The sequence below is a fragment of the Gallus gallus genome, chromosome 17, assembly GCF_016699485.2.
Source record: "Gallus gallus isolate bGalGal1 chromosome 17, bGalGal1.mat.broiler.GRCg7b, whole genome shotgun sequence".
Lineage (NCBI taxonomy): Eukaryota > Metazoa > Chordata > Aves > Galliformes > Phasianidae > Gallus > Gallus gallus.
In genome coordinates, this window is record NC_052548.1 from 5,221,264 (window position 1) to 5,239,535 (window position 18,272).

The 18,272-nt window shown below is 37.9% G+C and overlaps 1 protein-coding gene and 1 long non-coding RNA gene across 5 annotated transcripts in view; one reads left to right on the forward strand and one right to left on the reverse strand.

Annotated features, from left to right (window-relative positions):
* CDK5RAP2 (CDK5 regulatory subunit associated protein 2) overlaps window positions 1–18,272 on the reverse strand; it is a 78,515-nt gene that overhangs the window by 50,918 nt on the left and 9,325 nt on the right. For 3 of the 4 annotated variants that reach the window (XM_040649272.2, XM_040649271.2, XM_040649273.2), the window contains 10 exons: window positions 16,187–16,297; window positions 15,051–15,127; window positions 13,884–14,007; window positions 11,688–11,836; window positions 9,510–9,672; window positions 8,131–8,184; window positions 7,585–7,704; window positions 6,873–6,965; window positions 4,965–5,183; window positions 1–171 (listed from right to left, as the gene is read on the reverse strand). In XM_040649272.2, the coding sequence (XP_040505206.1) occupies window positions 1–171; window positions 4,965–5,183; window positions 6,873–6,965; window positions 7,585–7,704; window positions 8,131–8,184; window positions 9,510–9,672; window positions 11,688–11,836; window positions 13,884–14,007; window positions 15,051–15,127; window positions 16,187–16,297 (1,281 nt within the window). Of the gene's footprint in view, window positions 172–4,964; window positions 5,184–6,872; window positions 6,966–7,584; window positions 7,705–8,130; window positions 8,185–9,509; window positions 9,673–11,687; window positions 11,837–13,883; window positions 14,008–14,405; window positions 14,433–15,050; window positions 15,128–16,186; window positions 16,298–18,272 lie in introns of those variants that run through there. The other variant, XM_040649274.2, reaches the window with a different exon arrangement.
* LOC121107094 lies at window positions 14,499–17,144 on the forward strand. Its single transcript, XR_005840525.2, has 3 exons — window positions 14,499–14,628; window positions 16,286–16,430; window positions 16,660–17,144. It is a non-coding gene; the product is annotated as an uncharacterized LOC121107094 (long non-coding RNA).

Genomic DNA, 18,272 nt, shown 5'->3' on the forward strand with positions numbered 1-18,272 from the left:
CTGAAGCAATAGATTCTTCTGACTGACGTTGTCTGTTAGTTGCTTGATAAGTAGTTCTTGGCTCTGCAATTGCTGATTGCTTTCGCTCAAAAGAATATTGTAATGATGTTCAACAGCTTTTTCCTTCTCAGCCATTTCACCGTGTAATTTCTCTACTTGATTTCTAAGATCCTACAAAAAATGAAACTGAATATTTAGCAAATCGATTTTAATAAAAGTTCAAGATTGACAAACCACATTCATAGCTTAACTTTCGATTACTTTAAATTACACATACCACTACGTGTTCTGGTAAATGTACTGAAGTCAATATCTTTCTCTCAATATCTACAAATATACTTCAAGAAAACTTTTAGATAAGGTGCCAGCATTGCTTTCTAAAAATCTAGTCTGTTCTAGTTTAAATGCTTTTCACACTGAATGAATGGCCACCAAGGCTGTTAGGAATATCACGCACATGCATGTTGCTACTGTCACAACACTCACTTCTGAGTCTCCTTATTCTTTTGATAGAAATAGGAGAAAAAGGTTATGGGTAATTCAGTTTGTCATTTGCTCTTTTCCTTTCCCTGAGACTCCAAGATGAGTTACACCATTTCCACATTGTTTTATGCTACTTAAGCTTCTCCTCAGACACAAAGAATGGGGTAACAGAGCCCACATCTTCAAATTAATTTGTTTTCCTCTTATTTCAAAAAAGGGCCCATTTGTGGAGTATCATAAGCCCTTTAAATAGTCCGCACATCTGGTAGTCACCTATAAACTTCACTTTTACCTCCACCGGGATTTAAAATTCAATAGTTTTCTTATCCTAGGTACAGGGAAATAGTATTAGTGACACTTTAATTGCATTCTCTTTACAAACTGCTTTATGTCCTTTTTTTAACTTAATTACCTTGCTTCATGCAGGTTCACATCAAATCTTTAGCATCACTTTACTACTTCCCTGCTTTATGTCTGTTTTGCACATTAAATACAAATTGTCATTTGCAACTTGTTTTGCTTTACTTGCTTAATTTTAGCTTCATTATCAGGAATCAGCTAAGACATTCCTAATAGCTCCCAAAAACCCTCATCAACTGTTGCTTTGTTTCAAAGAATGGATAAACTTACGCACTTACTTCTGCAAACTAATAAAGATAATTTTTTCACCCCCAAAGTAACTACTTGTTTGCCTAAGAAAACTGAGAACTACAGCACCAGTTCCAAGTTTTGTAAATGCGTACTTAACTGAAATATGCTTCCATTCTATCTTTACTAACTATAAACTGCAGTGTAGAGTAGAAGCAGTGTAAGGTCTGAGTACTGCAGAGCCTTCTGGCTTTCAGCTACGGAACTCTTCAAGTGTGTCACATCACCTACAACACTCGAACTGGAAGTAAAGGGCTAACTGTAACATTAAGACTTTTATGATGCATTGCAAAGTTGACTCCTTTTTATCTTTATGTCTTCTTGGAGCTATTTTATCAGAACTCAATAAGCAAATTTTAAAGGAACACTTGTGATTTGGCCTGGAACTTCAAGCAATTATTACTCTGTGGTTTCTCTTTATGAAGACCATAAATAGATTTAAGTGAAAAGGCAGACGTGTATAGATGGAAAACATGCTGTTGGCAATAACAGTACTACAATTCCTATACCCTAGCCTCAAACTTTTCAGTGTACAGCACTTGTCAGGCACAGAAGTTATGTTTCTGCCTTTAAAGCAGCACATATACTATGGCTAGGTTTAGGGAAAGAGCTGGACTGGCAATACAGATTACTGCAGAAAATGGAAAGGCCTGTGAGAGTTTGCCTCTGGTATTTCTGCCTCCAATATTCCTTTTAATCCTTCTCCAAACAAGTTAAGAGTTGAGATTGAAAATTATTTTCCTTGCATGAGATGGAATTCTGTAACACACAAAACTATCCATCACTATAGCAGGTTGCTTGAACTCATTGACCACTCAAATTGTCTGGGAGAACATATATTGGTTTCTATACATTGAGTTGCAAGGATAATATAGTACCTATGTTCTCAGAGCATAAACTTTGCTATTCCTTCTGCCAACCTTTTTCCCCAAGAGACTTTCCTATGATTAACGATAGCTGAACTAAGAAAAATGAATGCGAAACACAATAACGTCAAAGGCTGGTGCAGATGCCTCCCCCTCATCAGATGGGAAGCAGACTTGTGGATAATTAAGTCATGAAGCTACAAAACCTCCCTCTCAGCCCAACTTACATGTGGGAAGACTACATAATAAATTCTACCTAATCAGTTATGCACTTCCCAAACAAGTAAACAAATACGAGGAACTAGAAAGTATACTCTAATTGTCTATATATAGGCCTAGAGAAACAATGGTTAAAGTGCTCGAATGATCTGAGGCTAGACAAAGGCTTTGATCAAGAAAAACTAGATGTTATATATGTAGCAAGATGGTGGACACAAGTAGAAGGTTGTGATGTTTATTCCTCATCAGTTGTATGGAAGAATAAATGCCCAAAGTTTCTTGTTTAAAAGAGCTAAAGTGATGCAGAACTCAACAGCAGCTTCTGGAAAGCTCTGAACTTAAAAACTTTAAGTTGACACAAGGAAAAGCTGGAGCATCCAACCCATTGTGCCAGGGACAATGGTCAAGAACATGTGCTGTTTCAGAAGACTCATACTGTGGGCCATCCAGTTTGGATGATCAGCTCACACGCAGCAGTCTTAGCTTAGCTTAAGCATCTTCCCTTGGAGGACAGTAATGCCCAAATCACCTTCAGCCAGGAGAAGAACCTCAGCCAGAGGTTTGCTTCCCCTCCCTCTGCCCTCTTTTTTGTCTTAAACAGATATATTGTGAAAAAAATTGCCATTACCCCAACAACTGTATATGAAAAGTCACCAAAACCTTCCCTGTACGGGAGGAAGAGGTAGGACAGCTTAGAATAAAGCTAGCAAGAATGGTCCTAACAGAGTAGAAACACTGATAAATAGGTAACTCAGGGCATAAACAGAATAGGATTTTTAGGGCTGTCTCGTAAGAGGTTTGCATCAGATCACTGAAGTGGTTTCCTATTTGTCAAACAGTGAAATATCACAGCATATTTTTTTACTCCCACATATCTACTACTTAATGGGCAACATTTCACAGGCAGTCTTGCTCTATCCAAATGTACTAGCAACTCTGAAATTGAAGCAGCTGTTCTGCAAGGAGTAGGAAATAGGTTAGGGATATAATTTTTATAAGACTGCTCATCTTTTGACAGGCATGCTTTTCCCCAAGGAACTAGTCATTTACATGAAAAACTTGGACATAATGGAGTCAAATAGATTTCTGTAATACCAGTAACTTTGAATCCCCTGGCAAATCCCTACTCAGTCCTATTTTTTGTGCCTTTCCCATACAGATTTATATTCTAGCTCCCCTTAAAGATGAAAAAAGATTCTGAATAGAGAAGACAGTTAAAGACAAAATACTTAAATCAATAAAATATGTTCTTTGTGGCTGTTTTACTGATGGGAGCTATCTGTTCTTTCTCCCCTTAACCTCAACACCCAGAAGAAATTTCAAAGCATAGCAAAGATAAAGACTGTGTGACAGGAGCCTAACCACAGCTGACAATCAACCAAAACTGTAAGTTAAATAAATACAGCAGGCTGAAGGGGGGGAAAGATCTTATTGCTTTGTAGGTAAAGAGATCCCTCTACTGGTTTTAAGCGATATTGCAAGGGCAGCAATATCCACGTCTACGCACTATATTAAATAAAGTCCTTATTCAATAAGTAGGGCAAAATATAAACTAAAGAAGTACAAGCTCATTTGATCTTTTATGTTATGTAGAAAGAGGCTAATATTTAACTGAAAAGTACCAGCCTTGGCAACCAGGCAGGAGTCCACCCATCATGCGGGTGCTGCCCTAAGCAAAGAAAAATCTGCATGGCAATAGAGGTGAGAAGCATTTAATGTCTGCACTCAGCAGAACGTACATCCTTTTTACAAAGGAAGAGGAAGCCCAGCCATTCACTTTGTTGCATGACCTGTGCATGCTGGAAGAAGAACCTGTCTAGACATCTACATTAAGGTTTAAAGAAAGCCTTAAAGAGAATATGAAGTAAGATTAAGGAACAGATGCACCCTTTTTCTTATATATACCAAGTTGCGGTTTGGGGATTTTACAAGCAAAAATTGCTATTAGTTATACAGCCTTTACAGTGATGCAGCTATGAGAGCAAAAAGCAAACGGAAGTTTCAGGTTGCAACAGCTGGCTTCTTACACTTGCACTGCATTAGAACTTACACATATTGCAATTTAAGACAATGGAGACATGTAACACGGTAAATACAGAAGAAGTAACACATACATTCTACGTTGGGCATGTTCAGACTGCAATCAGAAAACTGAAGCAAACAGCTACCATTTACTGCTTATGAAGACTATCCACGACTTAACCAAGGCTATCAAAGTAAGATTTAAAGAATACTTCTCTATGCAGACTAAGTGCCAGAATTTTCCTTGGCCTTCTTGGCCACATTATTCTGAACACTGAGCAAATACATTTGCCTTTCCAAAAAAAGCATCAGTTAAAAATTTAAATTTGTTAGTGTATGGCAAACAGGTATACAGGTATCGGACCAGAGAGATTATCGCATTACATAGGAGAAATGAAATAAAGATCTTACCCATATCCTGGGCTCACAGAAGGGCTCCAAGAGGAAGGATCTCCACGTAGGGATCCTTCCTCCTGGGGAGTCAGCCCTTAAATGGGGTCTAGGAGGGGTGGAGCCTGGCAACAATTTCACCTGAGAGCCTTCCAGTCACTCAGGTGAAATTGTGTTCACCTGTGCCCCTGCAGCTGACTCAGCACTCGCCTCAGATGGTCCATCAGAGGTTCAGGCCATGATTCAACTGTTCCCATACAGTTAGAGAAGGACATGGTAGTAACAAACAAACAAACACAGTATTTAACTTATTGAAAGAAAAAAAATGATAATAACATTAATGGTTTTGTCACTTCTACTCTTCTGCAGCTGTGCTTCATCCAGCTCCTTCTCCATTTTCTCCTTTTCTAAATTCAGATCATTTAGCTCTTGATCAGTCCTTTTAATCCTCCGTTGTAGTTTATGATTCTCAGCATCTTTTGTGAGGTTTTCTGAACGCAGCTCTGCTAAGAGGGTCTCTTTTTCCATCAGGAGAGCTTGATAATCCTCAGCACCCTGAAACATAAAGCAGCAGTCAAAGCCTACACAGGTACTTGGTGCAACCTGCAAGTTTTACTGCTGCTGCTTTCCCCACATGTGCTCTTTTCATACCACTTTAAATTTCTGGTACCAAAAATCCAATGAGATGAGTTACCCAAATAACATACCAACATTATACTAAAAATTGTCTCAAGTATCCAACGTAACAAAGCTTTCAGTGACATCTAACATAAGACAAAGTCTTAGATAAGTAAGAATTAGATGAAGGTTGGCGTGCAAAGGAGTCCACAGCACAAATGAGACTGTGTTATTATTGGTTCCCAAAGCTCTCATTACATAAAATTTCTATTTTGGGGTCAGTTTGAATCCAGACTAGGCCAAGAAGTTATCAAATCATACCCATATGAAGTATATAAAATAGCAAGTGTGATTTCTTCACTATCACATTCTGTTACAACTGGCCTCCTGGAAGTTCACAACACAGGTGGCAGGAGCAGTGTGCTATGCATTATGATCTACTCACAGAGAACTGCCTTCAACTCAAGTTTGTAGCTAAGGAGCAGAGTAATGAGGAGGAAGGCCTGCTCTGTCACACACCATGCAATATGGGTTCTGTGGGCAGGAAGGATTCATTGCACACTTTTTAAACCCAGAACTCAAAAAATAATCAAGCTCAAAAATAAAAGGGTTAAAATTAGACTAATATTTCATAAAGCAGTACTTGTGTGGTATTAAAGAGCAAACAAACTACAGTTTCACACAGAGGACAAAGTGACTCAGAGACAACACAGGATATACTTGTCTCAATACCGTACACTTAAAATCAGGTTTATGTGAAATAAACCTCTTTTGGAAAAAAATGGAAGTGCTCTATGAGAACTAAATACTACTATTTCAATTAGATTTTGAAATCAAAAGCCAATACAGACAGTTATAAAGCTTTAGCTGAATACTGCAGAAGCAAGCATATCAACCTCTTCCATTTCCACTGATTTGAGAGCAAATGATGAACACTCATCACAATGGGAGTCGTTACTGCCATTAATACTAATTACTGAATGTTGCAAGTCTACCTTTTATTACACTTCAGTTTAAGATTAGCTGGTATACATTATGTGGTCTGTTTTGAAACAGAATTTACTTTCTCCTGTTTTACGTACTACATATTACACACAGGTTAGCAACACAAAGTCTTGTCTCCTTTGCACATTCAAAAGTAAGTGAAACTGATGTTGCAGGAAGATGACTTTTTTTAAACAGTGGCTTTACATTGATTATATGAAGAAATACAAATACAAACAAGTCTCTCAGGTCCTTTTTAACTCTGCTGATGTGGAAGGGTGAGCTGTTAGTGCAGTTTTTGAAGAACAACCAAAACATCCAATTCAGAGAACTCAGTATCATCAACTCCACAAATAATTGCACCTTTATCTTCAACTCATTGTGCTTCTACATTTTTCTTATTTAGTTCTTGATTGTTATAGAAGAAAATGAACTAAGAAATCTGATATTTTAAGATTCAATCATTTAAACAAATATTTTGGGCAAAATGTATTACATAAAAAAGATTAAACATTCAAAAAAAACAACTCTTTGAACTACTTCCCAATCCTTTACTTTCAAACACAAAGCAATATATGTTATGTAGAAATACAGAGAAGGAAGGTGCAGGGAAAGGGAAAGCCACATTAACTGCTTGCTTACCTTGAATTTTTGGATGTGTGCTTGATGAGTTGCCTCTCTTGCCTTAGCCAACGAAGCAGTGAGAGCTTCAACTTCAGAAGCAAGTTCTTCATTCTTTAAGTAAAGTAAAATGAACACTACATAGAAAGTTATTTCCAAGGGATGGCGACTCAGTAATAGCTATCCCACCACCTCATTATCCATCCAGCCAATTACGCAAAACAAAGATTTTTAAGAACAAAAATATCAAATACATCATAATAAATCTCACATAAAGAAACTCTTGCCTCATACCATACTCACTAGGACTGCCTATCACTCAAGTTAAACACTTCCCTCTCTTCCATAAAATTCGAATTTTGTCTGACATTGACCTACTATTTCACCTTCTTTTATGACAGCTCTACTTACTCAACAACAAAAAAAATACTTCTCATACCTTTTAAGTGGTACTCAGAGCTGATAAACAGCAGTGTGTAAATGAAAACATTTTTCCTCTAAGTTCTTAAGGGAGAAAGCATCAGTTAAGTACCTTTTCCCTTCCCCCTCCAGCTGAAGGCCCAAAGCTCTAGATAACGAAGAGAACTGCTTACATGCATGACAGGAACAATTTAGAATCTACTAGCAGCTTCCTAAACAGTTATAGGGAGAGAAAACAATCCCTGAAATATGCACATCATGCACACACATTCAGCGATGGATCTACAAAATAGCAAGATCATAGTCATCATACCTCCTTTTCCTTTGCTTTTAGTGCAACAGTTAGCCCTTGAATGGTTTTATCCCTTTTCAAGCCATTCTTCTTTTCAACAGCAAGCTCATTTTCTCTTTCTTGCAACTCTTCTTCGAGAGACTAAATTAGATTATGTGCAAGTTGCATTAACTTCTTACTAAGAGATACTGCAGCAGCAGATTAATAAGTAGAGTCTCTAAGTTCTCATATCTTATAATTCAAATTACTAATATTAAATACATCCCAAATGCAAGTCATCATCTTAAAGATAAGCCTGGAATATAGTAAAAGAAACCTAATCATGTGCTGGCCATGAGTACCGGCCATAGAGCTTTAATATTTGATAATAGTGCCTTTCTGCTTCACTGAAAATTGCTTCAAAAACAAGGGATCCTTCCTGCCACCTAAAAAAAAAAAATATTAACCAAACGAGTTGCTTTACTACTTTTCTAGCCAAGACTTCTCCATATTTATGAACATATAACAGAAGATATCCCAGCACGCACTGTATGTATCCAAAAATACATAAAGACAATTAGGACTTACCTGGATTTTTTTTTCCAAGGAATTTCTCTCATTTTTAAGCTCCATCTTAATAGCCTATAAGAACAAAACAAGTACATTGATTCTAAACACAGAAGCAACATATTAAGCATTAAAACTAAATAAAATGAACTTCAAGGAAAAACACTGTATATAAGCCTCAGAACTGTACTATAGTCAACATTTAAGCAGGAATGCATAGTTGCTTCCTGGAAGTCTACAGATGTATCTGGGCACAGTATGAAAGAAAACAGCATTCTTCAGTGAGAGACACGACAATTCTGCTTTGTAAGCTAATAAAAGTGCATTTTTATGAGACTTAGTTATGTCAGCAGGATCCCTTTAACACAGGAGATTTTAATTAGCACTTTTCTTTGGGGAAGATTGGTTTTTAAAGACGAATAATCTATATAAAAATGGAGCTGTGCACCAAACACGTTCAGCTTCCTTTCTCAAGTACTATAGCCCAAAAGTCTGTCCACTTGCTTTGAAATGATTAAAGATGACCCTGCTTTCACCTTGACACAAAATCATCTTGTGAATCTAGGGTAGTTCTTCCTGACACATTGATTTCACTGCAGTAACACCCAGAAGTGAAGCTTTAATTCAGTTCAGTTGAAGAAGGCTCTCATCTATTCCTGACAGAAACAAAAAGGTGTTTCTGCACTGATTGTTACGAAGTCCCAAAACAAAAGGGATGAATCTTTCTCAGAAGCACAACAGCCACCATAATTTCTTTTTCTTTCAGTTTTGTTGGTGTGAATAACAAATGGAAAAGCAAATTACCAAAAAAAGCAAGGTTTCAGACTTATTCCTACCTTTAAGCTGTCAAGGTATCTGCTTTCCTCTTAAAGAGACAACAGAAATACAATGACAACACTTGGAACCTTTTGTAAGCTAACAGCAATGTTTTCACTTTATTTCAAGAGAATTTTTTTAACACTTATCTCTTTTAATAAAGCTTTTTCTCCAAATAAGAGTAGAGAAACATCTTCCTAAAACAAACTCTCAGGTCACATTCTTAACCTACAGTACTGTAGAAGTTCTATCATCTATTGGTGTGGATCTAGTAATATTTAGCTTTTCTTTTAAATATATACTTCTGTAAAGCAATTACACAGTATCTATGATAAAACAAGTATAAAGTAGAGGGAAATGAGCTCTCTTTGGAAGACTGATAAGCATGGCTGGTAACGATGAATACTGACTGCCAAAACACAGTATAAACAATGACTGTTTAGGGGATAAAAAAGGGAGAAGAGAATAACAGTGGAGAAGGATTTTTTATTATTAAGTCACTCACATACTGCCACACATAAAACCTTGAGAATCCCATACCATCTGAGATTTACTGTGTGTAACAGTTGCAACAGTTTCCTCACCTCTATCTCACCATCTTTTTCATGTCTCAAAGCAATGGTAAGTTCTTCGATTTTTTCTGCTGATAAGTTCCCGTCACCAAGTCTGCTCTGAGAGTTTTCCTCTTCAAGATGTTGAATTACAGCTTCTTTACTTTTCAAAGACAGATTCAGTCGCTCTATAAGTCTAAAATTATAAGATTTTTCATATTAATCTTGCATGATCTACCAGCAACCCAACAGTTATTGCAAGAAATCTTGCAGGCAGCTTTCCTAGCTGAAGACTCCACACAATACTTGTAAAATTTGAGGGAGCCTTTCTTTCTACAAACCCCCTCCCCCCCTCCAGAGAAGCTAGAAAAGCTGCCATCCACTTAAAGCAAGAGACAAACACATTCGAGCTATCTGCAAAGCACTCCTTTTTCTTTTCCTCCAGAAGTATTTTAAACATAAATGCTTAAAGCTTCAACATTTTGTTTACATTATCCTATACACAAAAGCTTATCAATGCATTCCGCTTCCTAGAACACATCATTATGTACCATCGTGAAGGGTCCCTCAAGTACCATCACTTGTATTTGTGGCTAAAGTTGATTCTAGTTCCACACAACCCCCTCAAAATTAGGTCATGGCTACCTCCATCAGTCAGACACATCTCAGCACCTCTGGTCTTTAAGCCAATTAAAATCAATGCTAACATTTTTTGACAGATGTAAGGGTTATACCTGAAAACTTTCTGGCATAACATGCCAGCTGTGATCTTCTTAGTGTTTTGCTACCCAGATGGTGAAAGGATCTTTTTAAGACAGCATGAATTCCCTATGCACTACTCAGACAAGTTTAAAGTGCTGCACATGAGTACTTTGTTCACTTCGAGGAGTCAAATACCTTCCTCCATTAGCACCGTTTTTCTGGTCCTGCAAATACTTAGATCTGTCACCATAGAGTTATAGGGGATCCTGCCAATACAGGATCACCAGAAGAGCTCCTTACTCCACACAGCCTTCATTTCAGTGATTCAGTACTGACAATTTCTTCCCACACTTGAAGCACTGTTTTCACACAAGCTCTAGAGCTGGAAACTGAAGTATATCAGAAAGGGACCGCTTTTGTAACACACTCCTTCCCAGCTCAAGTCACTCAGGAGAGCAACCGTGTCCAGAGAGCGGTCTAAAAGACTGAAAGAGGACAGGGAAAATAAAGGGAAAGGGAACAAGATGACCTAACAGCCAGGTTACAATCACTGCAGTATCACTTAGCGTGCAGTAGAACAACTTCATCAAATTCTGAACTCCTGCAGTATCATATCTGCAGTTTTCAATCTGTATGTTTACATAAAAGCTGTCTGAAAAACACTACAAATACCGCTTTGGTCCTACGGTATTTTAAAATTGATAAATGAAAGCCTCAGGCCAACATATCTTACCATTACCAGGGCAGTCCAATTATGCAGTGACTCAGAGCAGCTAACTTCAGGGTTCAGTCAGAAAAGGACAGGAAAGGATACTCCAAAGCATTACAGATTCTATGAAATTATAACGTTCTTATTTCCACCTCAGGCAGACATAGCCAAGCTACTAAAGCTTTACTAGGTTAACCAGACATGTATTTTACTTGGTTTTTAAATACATTTAGGATAAAATCAGTCCTCCAATTGTTGAGATCTGACTGTATGCCCCGCCTGAAAAACAACTCAGGCACCTTTTCAACTACCTGCCAAACAAAGCAAAACCAACGCTTTGCAAAGCATAATCAAAGCTGTGAAGCTCAAACACATTTTTCTTTTCCCATTAGATTTACCAACCTCAACGGATACACAAAGACTGAAGTGCATGTAAACACGACGGAAGCAGCAAGTGAACACAGATAAGAGTGAATCTCTACTCAGGCAATGGCTCAAAAGCAGGAAGCAGAAGGTAAGACAGCAGAGTTACAAAAAAGCTTTAAAGCAGGACACGTTCACGTCACATGCACATTGATTCTTTTACACTTTCAGACATCTTTTAAAGATTTTGCTGTCATGCAACATGTAAACTGGTTGCAGCACTCCTTTACAAGCTGATTGCATATCTAGTAACACTCAATCATCTATCTCAGGGAAGGATCAAACCATTGCAATCTATACCCATGCTGACTCTTTACACTTCAACAGTAAAAAAAAACTTCCATCTGGTTAGAAATATCATCAGCAAGTGTTCTGACCTGTCCTCAGCTCCTGCAATCATATCCAGATCCTTCGCAGGAGCATTTGTAACTGAAGAAAGTTTCTGCTCAGCAACAATTCTCAATGTTTTCTCCTTCTCTGCCATTGCAATGGCTTTCTCCACCTCTTCTTGGGCAGCCCTAAGATTCTGTAGTTAAAATAATTAATTAAAAAAAAAAAGACCATTTTGATGTCTAGGAGAACAAAATGCTCACAGAAGTTTTTCATACACTGAGCCTTTACCAAACAAACACACACTAATTATCTCAAGCACTTTGCAAACACTTCTTGAAAATACAGACATGAAAAGTTCAGGTTAAACAATTTTCTGTGGTACATAAAGATGGGAAGTTCATTTCAAAGTAGCAAATCAAATTCCCTATCCAACAGCAGAAATAGAAACAGAAGTGCCCCTATGCTATCGCTTTAGATTTAGCTATGATAATTTGCTTTAAAATAATTTGACTCTACCCCACTATCCTCCCACCATCATAAGAAACAGACGGAAATTAAAGAGATTGAAGGAGGTTTTATTCAATCAGGGATAAAAATCAATATTCACAGCCTCACTGTAGCTAACTGGAACTCAAAGATGATTGATTTAAGCATTGATAAAGCATGAATCGTGTTTCCCTTGGACAGCAACAGAAATAGAGGGAACACCCAGATGTTCCAGTCAACTTCTAGCAATCCAGCTCACTGGGCTAGGAAACAAAAAGCCACCAACAAAACAAACAAAAACACACAAAAGAAACCTGTCATACGCTACGTAACATTTGCTTCAGATCTTCATTTTTCTGTGGTAAGCTTCCCTGCTGTGCTTACTGAGTTTTGCCTTCTATGATCTATCAGCCTCCCTGAAGCCTAACAAGTGATCCCCCCCCTCCAAAGATGATCTCTTGGGGAATGGGATGTGAAGAAAAAGCCCTTCTCCACTAGAGTTCACTGCTCTTCTCCCCTCCTCATCATCACTCGTCTTTCAATCAAAAACTCCAAAGGGAATTCATACCCAGATCTGTGTAACAATACAGCACTACATGAACAAGTGACTAATACTGCTCTGCAGTATTTACATTCACAAACATAATAAAAATCACGTCAGAGGCCAACACTACCTTCAGGCTACAGAAAATACTACGGCACTGTGAGATAATAATATCTGCTACTATACATGTCAGATTTAGGAAACATCAGTCTGATCAATCATTTTGTTTTACAGTAAGTAATTTGGGACATTTTCTACCTCAGCAATAGCACAAGGAATGCTTTGAGAAACCCCAGTTTTGCTACAGAAAAGGTCGTGATGAATCGCCATAGCTCAGCTCTGAAGGATCTCACTGCTTTAGGAACACTGCTAAATCAGTCTGATGGAAAATAGCATTATGAGACTGCTACCAATATCTTCTATGACCAAATAATTCTTTAGAGACAGAAAAGCAAACACTGGAGCTTAATGTTGTCCTATTTATTTACTCACAGAAGAGCACCAGATCTCTATGCTCTCAAAAGATACAGTTACGTAATCCCTTACTTAAGCATATACACTAAATGATGCAAAACAATTAAGAGTTTATTTATAGAACTTAAGCATTTCCAGCACAGGCCATTCAATATCTGATTTGTTCTTTACAAGGAAGAGAAGTCTCCTTGCTTCTGAGGAAACACATTATTCATACAGAGACAACTCTTCCTCATGGCGCCTATACACTAGAATTCCCCTATTAAGGCATCAGCAATGGCTTAAAAATAAATATGGGAATAAACTGTGCCAACCACATGACAGCAGCTATTACAGAGTGGTTTCAGCTATTTATGAAGCCAAGACCTTACCAGAACAAGTGTCCAAAATGCAGCCCCTCTTCCTCTAAAAAGAGATTGCAGCTCTGGAAACAAAGCTGCCCCACTGGAATTCAAAACTTAAAGGTCTGTTCTGAACATACCCAAATAGCATCCAAAGGTAGGAATTTCCTGAAGAATTGCTATCCTCCTATTCAGTGCTTTAAGAGTAGCTAATGGTACTTTCCCTTTTGCTGTTTGTTTTGGTTTTCCCCTCTTTTCTTCTCCTCCTGGATTTGCACTAGCTATTTCTCCATGAAAGCTGAAGCAATTTTGAAAATACAGACCTATCACAGTATCAAATCTCAAATAGCACAAAGTACAGATTTCTAACTATTCATTCCATTTTAGGCACTCACCTCCTCCAGAAGGTTTATTCTGCCAGTCAAGATTCCTTCCATTTCTTGTAACTTCTTTTGTGCCTCCTCTTTCACACGCTGTATTTCAGCATCACCACCCTGGGCCAGGCTTTCAACTGCCTTTCTGAAAGGCCATAATATATAATCGAAATCCCATTGCATATCAAAGTAGAAAACATTTTAGTGAAAGCAACTGATAGATTACAGAGAAGTTTCTTCTACTTTATCTGTACCTGCTTGTCACTGTAAGATAAAATACAAACATCTACACAGCACAGTTTTGGTGGTATAGTCTCTGCTTGATGTACAACGAGAGCTGCACACAATCCTTGTCACAACGAATAAGCACACAATGAAAAATAGTTACTATTTCTTTCATATTTTTAAAGCTTCCAAGTACAGTATCAATCAAGCCTTCAGTAGAGCTGTATTGCCTACAAGGAGCAGCGCTGGAATAAACTGAAGATATGTAGCTGCTGAGACCTCTCCTACTCACTTCTTTAGTAATTAGTAATTCCTTACCAGCTCCTTCTTCTCTTACACTTCCTCACTAAGCAAAGGATGACCACTTGTTTATGATTTCACTCTAAATTCTGCATGCTATTATGAACTCATGCAAGGTTCCATTCAAAGCCCAGTGAAACCTTCTGACAGCTACAAATGAAAATTAATCTGGCCTGCAGGATCTACTTCGAACTCCAAACTACTGAAAAAAGTAATTAGTAACAACTCAATGCCACGTGAGGTCAGCCACAGAGAAAATTCCATTGCAACTGAGGCCTGTGTAGCAGTCATTAGATGTCACTGCTAGCTTGGATTCATTTTGAAACTGGTGTCTAAAAGGAAATAGCTCTACAGGGAATTGTTATACAAACTATGCTAAGGCTGATAGGAACACTAACCCATTCTCAACTAAGGAGTCACATTTATCTGAAAAAATACAGTGGAATGAAGTTAATATTTAAGTTACTCTGTGACAACATCATTGTGTGTATAAGAACTGAAGTGTCAATCCAGCATCACAAGGGACAGTTTCTAGAAAAACATCACTAAAATGCTACTTTGTGCTCTTCATATTCTGGAAGTATCAGGGAAAAAAAGCATACAAACAGAAGCAAAACCTTGGAAATCTTAAATAACACACAGTTTTAATATACTGGTACTCACGAGGCCTTGATGAGTAGCTTCTCTCTCTCCTGCAGATCACGCTTCAGACTTTCTATCTCAACTTTCAGCTCGATGTTCTAGAACATAAGAACGAAAGCATCTGCAGAGAACTCAGAGGTCACCATATACATAAGTTAACATCATCATATAGATTATTTTTGCTTCAAACAGCAAATAAAATATCAGTGGGATAAGATCAGCATAGCAATTTCAGTTTATGAAAGCATATTTTAAAAGGGTCAAGCATTTAGGACCACTGTATTCAAGCAATACGTGTGTATGCTTACTACAGTGGGAAGAGGTGCAAATCAACTTGGGAGTTCCTACGGCTTGGAAGCTATAATTTAGTGATTTTCTTTTTAAAAAGATCTCGTTATTGAGGCTTTTAATCATTTTAAAATGATTTTCTTACACCCTGGGAAAACACATTGTACAAAAACTACTTGCCACACAAGTTTGACAGATAGTTTTCTATATGTTAGCCATTACAAGACAGGCCAGAATAGGTGTTGAAGACCAGAATAGACCAATTAGCAATATTCAGTTGAAACCATGACCTAGCCAGGCAGCTATGCACTTAACTACTGTGACAACCATCAAGAGAAACTGAAGTTTCCATTCTATTACAGAGGAGACTTAATGCCATTGCATTACCAAAATGAATGCCTTGTAGAATGTAGACAAAAAAAAAAAAAAAAATGCTTGTCCCACAGATGCATAGACTCAAATCCTTCTTCAAACTTAAACAAGAAAACCAAACCAAACCATACCTTCTCTTCTACAAACTTAGATAGGAACCAAACAAATGAATTCCTGATTTAGAGGAACACGGAGCAATAAAACAAGAAGTTATACACAACCCAAATACAACCTCATCTACATGCTTCAGAGGAAACAGCTCCACAAAGACTGGAAAGTTTGCCACTTTGATTAGCAGGCTGCCACAGTGCTGGAGAAATACCATTAAGAACTGCTGGAAAGGAAGCAGACTCCTCCAGTGAGCAGTCAGAGGGCAGAATAAGGTAGTCATACTGAGATTTCCAGCTGAGAAAGATTCAGAAATAAAACAGGCAGCTTTCCCATTAAACAAACTCTTCAAAGATACATAATTCTTTTATGATATTCTAAGCACATACAATTTTGTACATATCTTCAGTGGGACCATCAAACTTCTGCTGCATTTGCATTTCCAGGAAGTATATACGAAGCTTCAGGTTGAAGTTCTCTTTTTTCAGATCAGAGATTTGCTGTGAAAGAAAGAAAATGAGCCAACTACGTCATGAGTTTCAAATCAAGGAAAACAAACAGCAAGAACTGCATCCACTTGGTTTTGCTCCCCATGGTGAAAAACAATTACTGAGATAGAATCCAACCAACATGGTGAGACGTGCATGTGTGTGCATACACGTTTATTTTTAGCCCTCAAAACTCCAATACATTGGCACTGAAATCATAATTATAGAAGAGTATTGTTTAAGAAGCATAGCATGCTGTCACAGTGTTCTTTACAATAGTCCTCTAAGTACTAAAATGTTGTCTGATTGTATATGAAGAGAAACAAAAGAATATTTTTAGACTAAAAAAAAGACTTTTTCCCCTCCCTCTATAGAGTTTAAGCAAAATCTAAGAAGATAAGCTGGAACAGAAGTATTTCCTCAGCAAAAGCATGAGATGAGAGCATCATTCACGGGAGGAAAAGCCATGGGTACACACGGCAGCAGAACCAAATCAACTACCAATAAAATCTTTATCCACTCCTATATATTTCATAGCACAATTCTTTGGGAAAAAAATGGCTTCTCATACATGTCCTTTAGGACTTATGATTTTTGAACTCCTAGAAGCAGTAACATAGTTGATGGTTTCATTAAAAAGAGTCTCCCTCTGAAATGTTTTAAGAGGCCAAGCATAAAACATTCATTCAAATAAGCCTCGTGACCCCTGTCAGATGCTCTCAGCAAAAGGAAATCTAATATGCTACAGAGCTCCTAATAAAACATTTATGTATGCTTTTCCAGAACAGTATAGTACCACTTGTAAAAATTATTACCAATGCAATTTTTATAATACTCAGCCTGTGTAAGCCTAGGAAGACTCCTTTCTGTAACTCCTCTCACCACTTGCATTCACAATCTATTCCTCAGTGTAACAATCTCTGCCTAGCAAGGTGCCCCTTTATTATTCACAAGCAAGCATCGCCCAAGCAACCAGAAATCCAGAGGACTGTAACAACCCTAAGGCCCATCTGCACATCCTGCAGAAGCTGTCTTCAGCAGCAATGCACACAGTTCATTCCTTCCCTCCTTTTTGTATCCCTACACTTCCAACCCGATGACCACAAACAGCGGCAACATCGGCTGCAACTGCAGGAGTGGTGACTGCTTAAAGCATGACACCTCCTGAAGATCACAAGGCATCTTGAGCAACTGGAAGGAGTATTCCGGAGCATTCAGATGGATGTGAGCATTAAGACAATGCAACTTTGTGCTCTGATTCACGTCGCAGAGCACAGTGCTCTCAGTGCTGCTCAAAACTGAAGTCCTTACTTGGAATAAACAAAAACTAATGGTTTCTTAAGGGAAGCAAGGCTGCAGAGTTGTCTTTCACATCTTAGTCAGCTTTGCTCCCAAAAATTAAGCACTATCTGCAACAAGTGAGAGCACACCTCTGTTTGTTTTTAAAGCTATCAGAAGATCATTCATAATTGTCTGTTCCTTCAGAAAAAGCACAAGCAAAGACTGAAGTTGTAAGAGCTGAACTTCTGCTACACTTCATACTTCAGTACAGACCTAAGCTAAAAAGAAAAACAACTTCAGATTTCAGCATTCCTTAACTCTATTCTCATGTATTTCTGTGGCAACAGAACTAAACCAGAGAGCTTAAGCATACTTTTTTTCAGAAGGCAAGCAAACATACTATACCATCAGAAAAGAAGTAGTGAAATAAGTGTTCCCTCTGACATTCAGTTCCCCAGAGCTAAGTGAATTCGAGCAGGCAACAATTAAAAGTTATAGCTTAATAAAAAGCAACCTGTAAAATATGAACAAGTTCACATTGCAAAGGAATTTTCATGGCAATTCTCTTGCCTTCCTTCTGCATTTACAGACCCACTCTTAATGCCTTTAAACATTTTCATGTCTGTACTTAAGAACAAAAGAGGAGAAACAGCAAAGACTTCACAAAAACAGAGGGAAATGCAATACACTGCACGGAAAATTACAC